The following is a 12981-nucleotide window of genomic DNA, read 5'->3' as shown; positions in this document are numbered from 1 at the left end:
TCTTCTTTCTTTTCTTTTGTTTTGACCTCAGGTGAGAGGTATGTTAACTGTATGTACTCTTCATAAAGCTATTGGGGAACACGTGAAGTTCTTCTCCTTGTATTTTTTCTTTATTATTATTCCCTTTTATTCCTACATACCACTTCTGTTCCCTTCCCCTTACATGGGCAGACATTTAGTGTTTATTGTATATCACTTTATTTTATTTTATTTTATTTTTAAATTTATTTATTTATTTATGATAGTCACACACAGAGAGAGACAGAGACATAGGCAGAGGGAGAAGCAGGCTCCATGCACCGGGAGCCCGATGTGAGACTCGATCCCGGGTCTCCAGGATCGTGCCCTGGGCCAAAGGCAGGCGCCAAACTGCTGCGCCACCCAGGGATCCCTTTACTTTATTTTTTAAAAAGATTTTATTTATTTATTGAGAGGACAAGCAGTGGGGGAGGGGCAGAGAGAGAAGGAGAGCAAGTGGACTCCCTACTGAGGGAGGAGCCCAACTTGGGCTTGATCCCAGGACCTCCAAGATCATGAACTGAGCCAAAGTCAAACAACCAACTGAGCCATCCAGGTGCTCCTGTATCCCTTTATTTTTAGTGTGTTCCTATGAAATATGTGTTGCATTATGGGTTGTTTTTTTTTTTAATATCATCAATTTAGAACCAGCTGAGACACACTTTCTTATTCCTGTTTGGGGGATGAAGAAGCAAATGCTTAGAGGATTTACTTACTTAAAAGTTCTCCAGCTAATGGGGTGCCTGGCTGGCTCAGTCTGTAGAGCATGTGACTCTTGAGCTTAGAATCATGAGTTCAAGCTCCACACTGGGTATAGAGTTTACTTAAAAAAATTCTCCAGCTAGTAAGTGATGGACCTGGGGTTTGAAGTCAAGCCTTTTGGTTTGTTTTTTTTTTTCTTTTTAAATATTTTATTTATTCATGATAGACACAGAGAGGGGAGGGGGGTGGGCAGAGACACAGGCAGAGGGAGAAGCAGGCTCCATGCTGGGAGCCGACGTGGGACCGGATCCTGGGACCCCAGGATCACACCCTGGGCCAAAGGCAGGCGCTGAACCGCTGAGCCACCCAGGGATCCCTGAAGTCAAGCCTTTTGATTCTTAAATCTGAAAACTTTCCTCCAAAGTCTCTCAGTTCCTTCATCTCTCTCCCAGTGGTCCTGTTTCTTGCCCTACCAAAATAGACAATAGCCACCCGCTACCATAGTCACACTCTAGACCTTGTCATTATCAGTAGCTACACCACTCTTGTCATCTCAAGTTTAAATATCCTACTTCTCACTACCACTCCTATTTTTCCAGCTCCCTCTTTGTTCCCTGATCCCAATAATTCTAATGATCTTTTGACCCAGCAGATCTATATTCTTTGCTTTTCCCTGTCCCTCATGTCTCTCATGTTCTTGTTCCCTTCCTTACTTAGCTCACATTCCATGGTCAGTCAGTATAATCACTTTTCATACACTCATAACCCCTTGCCCTCTTCTAGCATATTTATACTTCCTTGACAAAATCATAACCCTGATTAATTCCAACTCTGCCTTAGCCCCTGCTTACTCAGTGATCTCAAGGGGATCCTAAAGCTGCCCAGCAGTTCCTTGCTCATCTAACTCACCTTCTCCTAGCTGACTACTCCATACCTTCCTTTCTCTCCTGAAATCTCCAGTACCTCCTGCCTGGCCCTCAACCCTTAGCTACTGAATTTTTGGGTTTTATGGTCTTATTTTACTAAGAAAAGCATTCCAAAAGGAACATCCACAAGTACACCATTTTGCCTGCTCCCTCACCTGCATCTGTGCCTATGGTGTCTGGCTTCCTTCCTGTTGCTGTGGATGAGCTGTCCGTGATCTCGGGAAAGGCAGCCCCTTTACCTGCTTGAGTGTGTTGTTCAGCAACTTTTACCATTCCTTCTGCATGATCTCTGAATAATGCCCTCCCCACTCACCCATCCCTTGCCAAAGATGTCTGGAACCTGTGAATATGGTATCATACATGGTAAAAGGGGTTTTACAGGTATGATTATCTTGGATTATCTGGGGGGGGCCAGTGTGATTACAATGGCCCTCATAAGAGGGATATAAGAGATTCAGAGTCAGAGAAGGTGATGTGATGACAGAAGCAAGAGGTTGGAGTGATGGGAAGAAAGCAGGCAGCCACTAGAAGCTGAAAAAGGTGAAGAAAGAGATTCTTTCCTAAAGCCTTTGAAAAGAACACAGCCCCGCTGACACCTGGATTTTAGACTTTGACGCCAGGACTGAAAACATTACATTCGTATTGGTTTAAACCACTGTGTTTGTGGTAATTTGTTATAGCAACGATAGGAAGCTAATAAAATCTGTTTCATTCTTTCTACTAAGCTGGGTTTTTTTTCCATATTAAAATTAATTTCTCAACCTTACTTCCCCTTCAACTGCTTCCCTCCCATTTTTGCCCTTCCTTTTTTTTTTTTTTTTTTTTTTAAGATTTCATTTATTTATTCATAAGACACACAGAGAGAGGGGCAGAGTCACAGGCAGAGGGAGAAGCAGGCTCCATGCAGGGAGCCTGACATGGGACTCGATCCTGGGTCTCCGGGATCATGCTCTGGGCTGAGGGCGGCACTAAACCGCTGAGCCACCCAGGCTGCCCTTTACTCTTCCTTTTTACAGCATAAGTCCTTGAAAACCTTGTTTCCATTTGCTGTCTCCAGTTTCTCTTCTCTGGAATCTAAGCCTATTTGACTTTCTCTTGCCCCTTCTACTCTAGAAAAACTGCGGTTGTCAAGGTAACCAATCACCTCTAGGTTGTTAAATCTAATGATTGATTCTCAGTCCTTCACGAATTTGACCTCATTGCGTACCTCATTAAGTTGACAAGGAAGCATCAGAAACCACTCACCCCACAAAAAAAACTTAAACTGTAGAGGAATATTAGCTTTGGGAAAGATCTTGGTGGAAGATGTGCACTGAAATTCCACCCTATGACAGGCCCCAAGCCCCGCTTTAGATCTAGGAAATAATTCTGTGATAGGTTTCCTGAGCAAGGGTTCTGTACCGTCACAGTTGGCCATAATGAATTTCTTCTTTTCAGAAATCCGTGGGCGCCCCCTCAATGCCTTCTGTCCTTCAGAACGGGTGTTCTCAATGGCCCTGCCCCGGAAGGCCCCTCTCAGTACTCCTGGCACCCCTGTCCTCGAAGACTTTCCCCAGAATGACGACGAAAAGGAGCGACTGCAGCGGCGGCGCTCCCGAGTCCTGGACCTACAGTTCAGCGCAGACTCGCCTCATTTGCTAGCCTCCCCCTCTGGTAGTAGGTGCGTGCCTTCTGCGCTGCCCACATGGGGTGGCCGCCTGCATTGGGTTACATGGGCCCAGCATCTCTACAATGCCTCGTGGGTTTGGGGTCTGGAGTTTGAAAAGTTAGAGTATCATGGATCCTTGACAGAGTTTTTTGGTTTTGGTTTTCTTTTAGGAATATTGACATTTCAGCCACGATTCCTAAGTTTACAAACACACAGATTACAGAACATTATTCCACCTGTATCAAACTGTCCACTGAAAATGTGAGTATCTGCTGGTGTATCAGTGAAGGTTTTGCAACTTGATCACAAGGGAAATCTAGCCTTCTTGATTCTGTGGAGAATGTGCTATTGATAGTAATTGTGCGCTTTCCTTCTCTAGCTACTCTTTTCAGTGCTGATGTTTTTCAGTATGCTTTTACTGTGTTTTTTGGGCCTTTCATGCTTTTTCTGGCAAGTTACCTGCCACCTGCAGTGTATCTAGAGAGGCGGCATTGCTTAGGGGTTGATAATGTGAGTTCTGAAGCCAGCCTATGTTGGAATCCAGTTTTTGCCATTCACAAGTTCTATTGCCTTGGCAAGTCACCTAACCACTCAGGGTCCTTTTCCATAAAATGAGAATTTGAATAGTGCCTGCCTCATAGAGTTGTTCTGAGGGTGACTCCCTTTGTGTGCAGTGCTTATAACAGTGTTTGCACACAGTATAAACTCAAAGAGGTTAACTCTCTAGGTTGTCAGAATGAGGAGATACGTGTATGAATTTAGCTGTGTTACCACGTGTTTATGGGAATTGATACCTGTGGTGAGATGTGGGCTGTTACTGTATAGAAATGTAGCTTCCTCTTTTAGGGTAGCATTATTTACATGAGCCTAGGCTGTCAATAATAAATCTTTCTGCACTTTTCTGTTTTCAGAAAATCACTACCAAGAATGCTTTTGGCTTGCACTTGATTGATTTCATGTCAGAGATTCTTAAACAGAAAGACGCCGAACCGACCAACTTTAAAGTAAGAATGCTGTTGTTCATCTTCTCTTGCATCTGAATTAATGATGATTATTTCTGATATTTAGCACAGCACTGTCATTGAATTCTGCAAATACACTGATCAAACACAGAGAAGATATCTTTCTGTTATATTTTGTTTATTCCCTGTCTTAGGGGAATCTTTGTCATTTTTTTTCTTAAAAGCGAGTAAATATTTTATGAAGCTTGCTGTGTTTTGCTTATTCAGCAGTTCCTTTTTATGTACCCAGTGAATATACCTCTGTTTGTTGGACCAGGTGGCTGCTGGCACTCTGGATGCCAGCACCAAGATCTATGCTGTGCGTGTGGACGCTGTCCATGCTGATGTCTACAGAGTCCTTGGGGGGCTGGGAAGAGATGCAGCATCTCCAGAAGAAGCAGAGTGCCATGATGCAGGTATATGAGTTGGGATCTGGATTTAAGGGGCGCTTTTTTAAAAAAAATATTTATTTATTTGAGAGAGAGCAAGCAAGAGAGCACAAGGGCAGGATGAGGGGTAGAGGGAGAAGTAGACTCCCCACTGAGCAGGGAGTCCGATATGGGGCTGGATCGCAGAATTCCGGGATCGTGACTTGAGCTGAAGGCAGATGCTCAACTGACTGACCACCCAGGCACCCATTAAGGGGCTTTCTTAAGTATACAGCAGGTGGTTGCTTGGTTAATATACTGGAATGATGTTGTAAAAAATAATCTCATTCAATTGAAGACATGAATGTTTTCAGAATAGTATATGAGAAGATCCTTAAACCCTAGAGGAGTTTTTTTCTTCAAAAAAGAGGACCTTTTATTTATTTATTTATTTATTTATTTATTTTTTTAAAAAGAGGACCTTTTAGATTTTAATTAGGCAAGATTGAGTAAACATCAAGGGAGGAGGTTCTGATTTGGGGGTGCTTTAGAAATTGATTTGTATGGGATGCCTGGGTGGCTCAGCAGTTGACGTCTGTCTTCAGTTCAGGTCGTGATCCTAGGGTCTGGGATTGAGTCCTGCATAGGAGTCCCTGCAAGGAGCCTGCTTCTCCTTCTGCCTATGTCTCTGCCTCTCTCTGTGTGTCTCTCATGAATAAATAAATAAAAATCTTTAAGAAAAAAAGAAAGAAAGAAAGAAAGAAAGAAAGAAAGAAAGAAAGAAAGAAAGAAAGAAAGAAAGAAAGAAAAGAAAAGAAAAACGAAACTGACTTGTATCAGAAGCCAAATACTTAGTTTCTCCTGAAACTGCAGATTAGATGTGCCTGTTGCTTTGAGAGAATGGCACGCTTCAGTTAAGATCACTCCTTAGAGTTGTTTTTTTTTTTTTTTTTTTAAGATTTCATTTGTTTATTCATGAGACACACAGAGAGAGGCAGAGACATAGGCAGAGGGAGAAGCAGGCTCCCTGCAGGGAGCCCAATGCAGAACTTGATTCCAGACCCCGGGATCACACCCTGAGCGGAAGGCAGACGCTCAATCACTGAGCTACCCAGGTGTCCCACTCTTTAGAGTTTTAAAGAGCATGAGTTAATAAGTTTAGATACATGCTGAAAAACAATCCTTGCAGGACCTAGTCTTATTTCTTCTTTCAGATGCAAGTACTACTGAAACAGGAACAACCAAAAAGGCCCAAAAGCCAAAGAAGAAGCACTCCTACAAAACCATTGAGCAGAATGTAAACAACCTCAATGTCTCCGAAGCAGATCGGAAGTGTGAGGTGAGGAACTGTGTGCAGTGTGGTCTCTGACTAATTCAGAGCCTCAGCAGCTGAAACTTGGCAGGGCCACGCCTGCCTTGCTGGTATTTATTTGCTTGCTTGGGCCTCAAAGGAGTAAAATATATAAGTGCATTATCATCCCTTAGCTTCATGGTGAAGACTCAAGGGTGTAAGTCCCTGCTTTTCCTACAGTATTTCAGGGTGATTGAGTAGAAAGAGATGGCAAATTCCCGAGAATTCTGATTAATGAAGCCATTAATTTTCTTTCCAGGAACATGCAGCAGAGATGATGATAGCCTACATTTGTTGTGCATTTACTGGCTGCCCTGTGCTGCTTTAAGCCTGTGAACCAAGTTACCTCACTTAGTCCTCACAGCATCCTTGTTAACATTTTCTGAAGAGGTTATCAAAGTACAGGGCTCTTTTGTAACTTGCCCAAAATGATGCAGCTTGTAAGTGAACTAGGATTTGAATCTAAGTGGCCTGGCTCCATAGTCCTTGCTCTAACAGCTATATGATCTGATAGATCCTAAGGAATCTACTTAAAGGAAGCCAGAGGCCTCGTTTATCTTTAGCATAGTTAATTTAAAGCAACGGTATTGGTACAAGCTTTTTAAAAATTTTGCTGTTAAAAACAGTATCTCCGTGAACATCCTCGTACATACTGTCTTTGTGCTCTTCTGAGAGTGTATCTCTAAGAACATTTTGAGTCATGGAATTTCCATTACTGTGAAAAATGGGTTGTGCCAGCCTTCTGTCCCATCAACAGTGGACTAGATTACTCTTTTCTCCTACCTCCACAACATTTGTAAATGGCATTTAAGGTCAGACTGGAACTGATCACCAAGGGAATGAGTGTATGTGGGAAAAGGACAGCCCTGGGATACCTCAATCTTAAAGAGTTCAGAGAGCCAAAGAAGAAACCTCCAGTAGGTAGGAGGAAAACCAGGAGAGTGTGGCACCCAAATGAGAAAGTGTCAGGGAGGAGAGAGTGATCAGCCGTGCCAAAGTGGCAGTCTGGGGCTGACAGGGAGCTTGGAGAAGACTGTGGAGCTGAAACTCTGACCTCCAGGGAAGGGATGCTGCTTGTCTGGTGCTAGTGTCCCCGAGTTTGGAAGAGGGGTTCGGGGACCCAGGACCCAGCCCTCTGAGGAGGACATGCTGGTTGGTACTGGTGTCTGTGAGGGGCACACAATAAGGCTGGTTCTGTGAGTGTGAGACAAAGTGCAAATTGAATTCAGCAAGTGCCACGGGTAGGGTAGGAAGCCCTGTTGGGTGACAGGAACAGGAAAGCTACAGAAAGAAGCAAGTCCCTTCTGGCTTGCAGTCTCTCTCTAGTGCCCCCTCTTGGTGGAGCCCACTGGGAAGGGCTGGCAAAGCCCAAATACTGTCCCAGAGCCAGTATCACAGAGCAGCTGATAGAAGGTATGTTGGGGCTGAGAGGCAATAGCTTAATAACTGGTAGAGAGGTAAAGTGTCAGCATTTTTACTTCCAAAAAGGTTTGGGGTGGGGGTGGGGTGGTGGAGAAGGAAAGCAATGGGGAATCTAGGTAAAAGTTACACAGAAGTTCTTATTACTATTTCAACACTCTTGTATGCTTGAAATTTTTCATCATAATGGGGGCAATCAAATGGCAAGAGAGGAATGAAGGCAGTGTAGGCTGGTCTCTTGAAGAGTTTTGCTGTAAATTTGAACAGAGTAATTGGTGGCAAATGTAGGGGAAAGTCAAGTCTTAGAGGGTTTTCTTGTTGTTTTGTTTTGTTTTTTGTTTTCTTAATGGGAAGATTAGCAGCATGTTTACTTATTGATGGCAACAGTCTAGTGGAGAAGGAACAATCTAGAATCTAGTGGAGAAGACAGGAGAGTTGCTCGAATGGAGTCCTTGATCCTGTGAGAAGGGAAGGGAATGGACAGCATTGACAGAGCTTGGCTAAGGAGCACCTGTGGCTTGTGAGAGATGGATGCAGGAGTGCACATACGGGAGCATTCCAGGTATTCCCTTCTCGTGTCCCCCATTGAAAAGGAAGCTGGATCATTGACTGAGTGTGGAGGAAGAAAGGTAAAGTTTTGAAGAGAGAAAAAGGTAGGAGGGTGAATGAGTGAATGGACTGGGGAACTGTAATTTGCTTGCCAGACAACATTCAGGGTTCACCTGAGGGCCATGGCAGGTAGATTTAAAGTGAGGTCAGTCAGTGTGACTTTGTGTTTCTCCAGCCATGGTCATCTGTGTGGGTACAAGCATGAAGCACGCAAAAAGTTGGATTTAACACAGGACTGTGTTTTGCTAAGTCAAAGGAGCACTGAAGTGAAGAAAAAGGGAGTCGTTGCTTATGGAACTTCAGTCAGGAAAAGGAAGGGGGGAATGAGGCAGCATAAAGCCATATGATCAGTGGATTGTAGGGCATGGTGGGTCGAAGACTTCTTGGTGTTGGACCAAGAACACCAATCTTGTTGGACAAGATTGTATTGGCTGGAAAGAGGAGGTGGTTGCCATGGGCACTTGGAATTGAGCATATGGAGAGGCTTTAGTCATGGTTATGATTCAGTTCAGACAACAGGCAAGGGAGTGAAAGACAGGAGATGTGGCATTCATGCTGGGATCTCTTGAAGCCCTGGGGTTTTCACGATGAAGCTCACGGCCATTGAAGGAGAGGATATCAAGGAACTGAGAGGCCAGCATGTTGGATGGATCAATATATGTATGATGAATCCACCAAAAACTATGACAGCAATGAAGTTGGAGAGTAGTAATGAGCCAGGAGCTAATATTAAAATCTTCCAACAAGAGGGAAGGCCTGGGGATTGGAAGGTGATCAACACACAGGTGGGCAGAGTGTAGTGGGGTCTGACCTTATTATATTCAAAGCGGAGGGTTTTAGGACTTGGGAAGGAGAATAGTCTGGAAGCAGTGATGGGGAACTCACCTATCCCACATGCAGGCCATCAGTCAGAGAGCTGCAGGAGAGGAAGTAGCCACAGTGGTGAGGCCTGTGGGGAAGCAGTGTCCTTGGGCAGGCAGCATTTCATTAGAGTAGTGCTCCTTTTGTCATTTTCTTACCCAGAATGGGCCTTTTTAGGTATTTTCTTCCTACCCCAGTACCCTTTAAATTAATTATTATGGAATAAGATTTTATCAGCTAGTGTTGAGCCTTGGAAAACCACAAGTAACTATCATTTCTAAGGTTTCCTTACCCTCCCCCAAGAACCGGTTTTTACTCCCTTGAGAATGATATTGCCTCCAATTAAAAATGAATGAGTTAAAGCTGGTAGGTGGAGAGAACCTTCAAGAATGAAGTGGAGGAATATAGGGAATTTCTAGAGGGCCCTGGGGGGAAATAGCCATTGTTAGCCTACGGAGATGGAGACCAAAGAGGGGATGTCAGAGCTGTATAGGTTTTAGAGCCTGGGAAATGTAGAATCCTGTGGGATCCTAGGTCTTTTATAAATAAATTAAATAAAGGGAAATGATGAGATTAGTCCTGGTGGTCTCATGGCAGATGATAGTGGTAGAGGCAGAGCACACAGGGGGCTAGGAGTGAGGGGCTTTGACGGCTTCACTCTGAGTGATGGGGCGGTTCTGCTTTGGCCTTGCTTGGCCGCTCCAGCCTGTGCTGGTGTGAGGACAATGTGTGGATGGGCGTGGAGGGGGCCGAGAAAGGTGAAATGAGAAAGGTGAAATGCCGAAGCCAAGGCCAAAGAGGGAGGAGGGAAACGAGTTGCAGGCACTTTGTGGGGAGGGAGTTCTGTTTATCCATATATCAGAATTGACCTTAGGTAGTACCACATTTGGAAGCATATGATGTGAAGTTCAGATCCTGGTTCCACTCTCTTAGCTGTGTGGCGTGGGAAAAGGCTCTGAATCTCACTTTGTTAAATTGTAAAAACAGGTTAATGCTAGTTCTGTGTGCATATGGGTTTTGTGGTAGAGAATCTGTCCCTGGCAAAGTGCTTCATCCATGGTAATATGTTGTATACCCCTGAAGAGGAGCCATATAATTCTCTCCCATCTTCCCTTCCCCTCTCCAGTTCTCCATGTTTTTCCTTCTTCTTAGATAATCTGAGCATTAATTTCACTGTCATTCTTGGCTTTGCTTCTGGTTCTGTAGTGAAATGTCAGTTCAACAGTATGGTTGGAAATTTTGTTTCCGTTTCTGACCAGCTAGACCCAATTCTGGGGAGCCTGAGGAGGCTTGCACTAACAAGCCTTGCCCACTATTCTAGAGAGAAAACGAGAGAGCAAGTGGTGCTGCTCCCTCTCAGCTTGTGATGGTCAGCCACATTTATGCTGCGTGAAATCACTAGTCCTTTTTTTTTATTTTTTTTATTTACTTGCACAAGCAGGGGGAGTGGCAGGGAGAGGGAGAAGCAGACTCCCCACTGAGCAGGGAGCCTGATCCAGGACTCAATCCCAGGACCCTGGGATCATGACCTGAGCTGAAGGCAGATGCTTGACAACTGAGCCACCCAGGCGCCCTGAAATCACTAGTCTTAAACACCAAGTACCCCAATCCTAGAAAGTTTTTTGCTCTGTAATCCACCATAAACTTGTAATAACCCAAAGCCCAATTTGGAAGATAACCAAGAAGGAGGGATTGGCAGAGACCTAGAATTTGAAGTTTCAACTGTTTCTTGAACCTGTATGCTCTTGGAGATGGCATGGAAATGAGAAAGCAAATATTGTGTGGGTGTGTCTAGACCAGTTGAGAACTCTTGTTTGTGTATGAGCTGATCTGTTTTGGACACAGCTCTCTGTGTGTAAAATGTTTGCTGTCATAGGAGATTCCAACCTGATTATAAGCTCCAGTTCTTTATACCAGGAGCGCACAAATGGATACAATACAAGGAAGTTCAAGGCACATACTATAGGAAGTCAGAGTGGGTGGAGGTCAGAGCTTATGGAACAAGTGAAATTTCAGCTCAGCCTTAAAGGAAAGGTAGGTATTTATCAGGTGGACATTGCCAGGCAGAGGCATAAACAAAGGCTGTGAAGCAGGAAAGTTTCTCCCTAAAGGGAGCTGGACAGAGTACAAGTTTGGCTAGAGCCCAGGATCTACTCACAAGGCTGAAACAACCTTTAGACTTTACCACGCACTTTATTATCTACCAAAGGCTCCTTTTACTATTTCTCTTCCTCGCTGTGGACCCTTGTTTCAAAAGATTCACCTACTGGAGGTGCCTGGCTGACTCAGTCTGTAGAGCATATGATGCTTGATGTTGAGGTCATGAGTTTGAGCCCCATGCTGGGTGTAGAGATTACTTAAGACACACACACACACACACACACACACACACACACACACACACAAGGTTCATCTACCCAAACTGCAGTCACCAATTACTCAATTTCCCATCAAATAACTCAAAAATGTCAATCAGATCTAATTTATATGGAAGAACCATTGTTCTCTCATTGCATGATGTAATTCTAGACAAAAGTGACAAAAATTATCTTAGTGTTTTTCAGCTTTATATTTTAGTGTTTACAGTTTCCGTGTTGACTCTTCAATATGCTAGCTTTACTAACTACCCACACTGGACCTCTCAGGGTATGGGGCTCCAGGTGGGATGCCAGTGCTCTGGTTAGCATTTGAGGAAGGGAATGGGAATAACAACGCTAGTATTTTTAGGATAGGAAATGGGAGAGACCAGAGATGAGGGTTGACTCAGGCATGGGTTGTATTGGTGGCAGTAGAGGTGAAGGAGGAAGGGGGATAGATGGTAGAGATCTACTGAGAGGAAAACCCACCAGGCTGACTGCCTGAGGGGTAAGGAGACAGGGAGAATGGAGGTGATGTATTTGATACTCTGGGGCTGGAACGATGGTGAGATGGGCTCATTGGAGGCGAGAAGAGAACCTCGGTTCTGGCCAGGTCAGGTTCAAAGCTAAGGGGGCCAGGAAAGAGCCAGAGAGCCACATCTCTTATCCTACCTAAGGCCCCTTCTCTCCACACTAGCTACATCCTGAAGCATAAAGGAGACCTGTGAACCCCATACTTGCCCTCTTGCCACACATGCCTATGTCTTGCTCTGTCCTCATTCTCGTGCACTGTCCCCTGTTCTACCTTTGGGATTGCTATCACCTGGCTCTGCCACTCCTGCTCCTTACCCCAGCCTTGGAGGCCCTTTTACAACCTCCCCTATGTTTTACCCATCCACCTAGTCCTGCTGACTCTGCCTGTCTTTCCCCTGAATCTCTTGGTTGTATTCCCCAAATCTGTGAAAATATTTCTCCCCAGGGAAATAATGGGATCTTGTGAACAGATCCATCACACAGGCTTTTTAAGTCCACAGAATTTGTTGTGATAGCATTCTCCCAGGCCCTTTGAAAACAGTGACTAGTGGGAAGAGACAACAGAAGGGTACCGTCCATGTGGATCATAAACAGGTTGACATAGTAGAAGCTGTGTACTTGAATGCTGTATATTTATTCAGCTGACCACACACAGTCTTCCTTTTCTATTGGTATCTGCTAAGATGATATTTTACTGATTAAATAGAAAGTCCTTCCCCTGCTTCGGTCACATGCAGAGATATCTGAATTCCGCATATGCAGTTGTGAATGAGCAGGGTCCAATGAAGGAGATTTTACATTTGCTTCGGCTGCATCCCATAATTCATTGGTTCCCTCTGGTTTTATGCTCAGATTGATCCCATGTTTCAGAAGACGGCGGCCTCATTTGATGAGTGCAGTACAGCAGGGGTATTTCTCTCTACCCTCCACTGCCATGACTACAGAAGTGAGCTTCTGTTTCCCTCTGATGTCCAGACTCTCTCCACTGAAGAACTCCTGGAGCTACCAGATTTAGGTTGGGTGGAAATGACAGATTTAAAAGGTTAGTACACATATGTATTTTACTAGAGCATTTTAGTCATCAGAAAAGTTTCCACACAACTGTGGAGCATAATATGCCCATCCTTAGGTTGCTTGTTTAAATTACCCAGAAGGTTCCTCTGGAATGCCACACTGGGCATCCTTTA

At 44.4% G+C, this 12981-nt stretch overlaps 1 protein-coding gene across 3 annotated transcripts in view; it reads left to right on the top strand.

Moving 5' to 3' along the window:
* NCAPH (non-SMC condensin I complex subunit H) overlaps positions 1–12981 on the top strand; it is a 42705-nt gene that overhangs the window by 10629 nt on the left and 19095 nt on the right. For all 3 annotated transcript variants that reach the window (XM_041756316.1, XM_041756315.1, XM_041756314.1), the window contains 6 exons: positions 3084–3306; positions 3465–3555; positions 4206–4298; positions 4573–4711; positions 5878–6002; positions 12647–12836. In XM_041756316.1, the coding sequence (XP_041612250.1) occupies positions 3137–3306; positions 3465–3555; positions 4206–4298; positions 4573–4711; positions 5878–6002; positions 12647–12836 (808 nt within the window). In that variant the 5' untranslated portion in view covers positions 3084–3136. The remainder of the gene's footprint in view (positions 1–3083; positions 3307–3464; positions 3556–4205; positions 4299–4572; positions 4712–5877; positions 6003–12646; positions 12837–12981) is intronic.

The sequence above is a fragment of the Vulpes lagopus genome, chromosome 5 (genome assembly GCF_018345385.1).
Source record: "Vulpes lagopus strain Blue_001 chromosome 5, ASM1834538v1, whole genome shotgun sequence".
Classification (NCBI taxonomy): domain Eukaryota; kingdom Metazoa; phylum Chordata; class Mammalia; order Carnivora; family Canidae; genus Vulpes; species Vulpes lagopus.
This window is presented reverse-complemented; position numbering and strand designations above follow the sequence as displayed.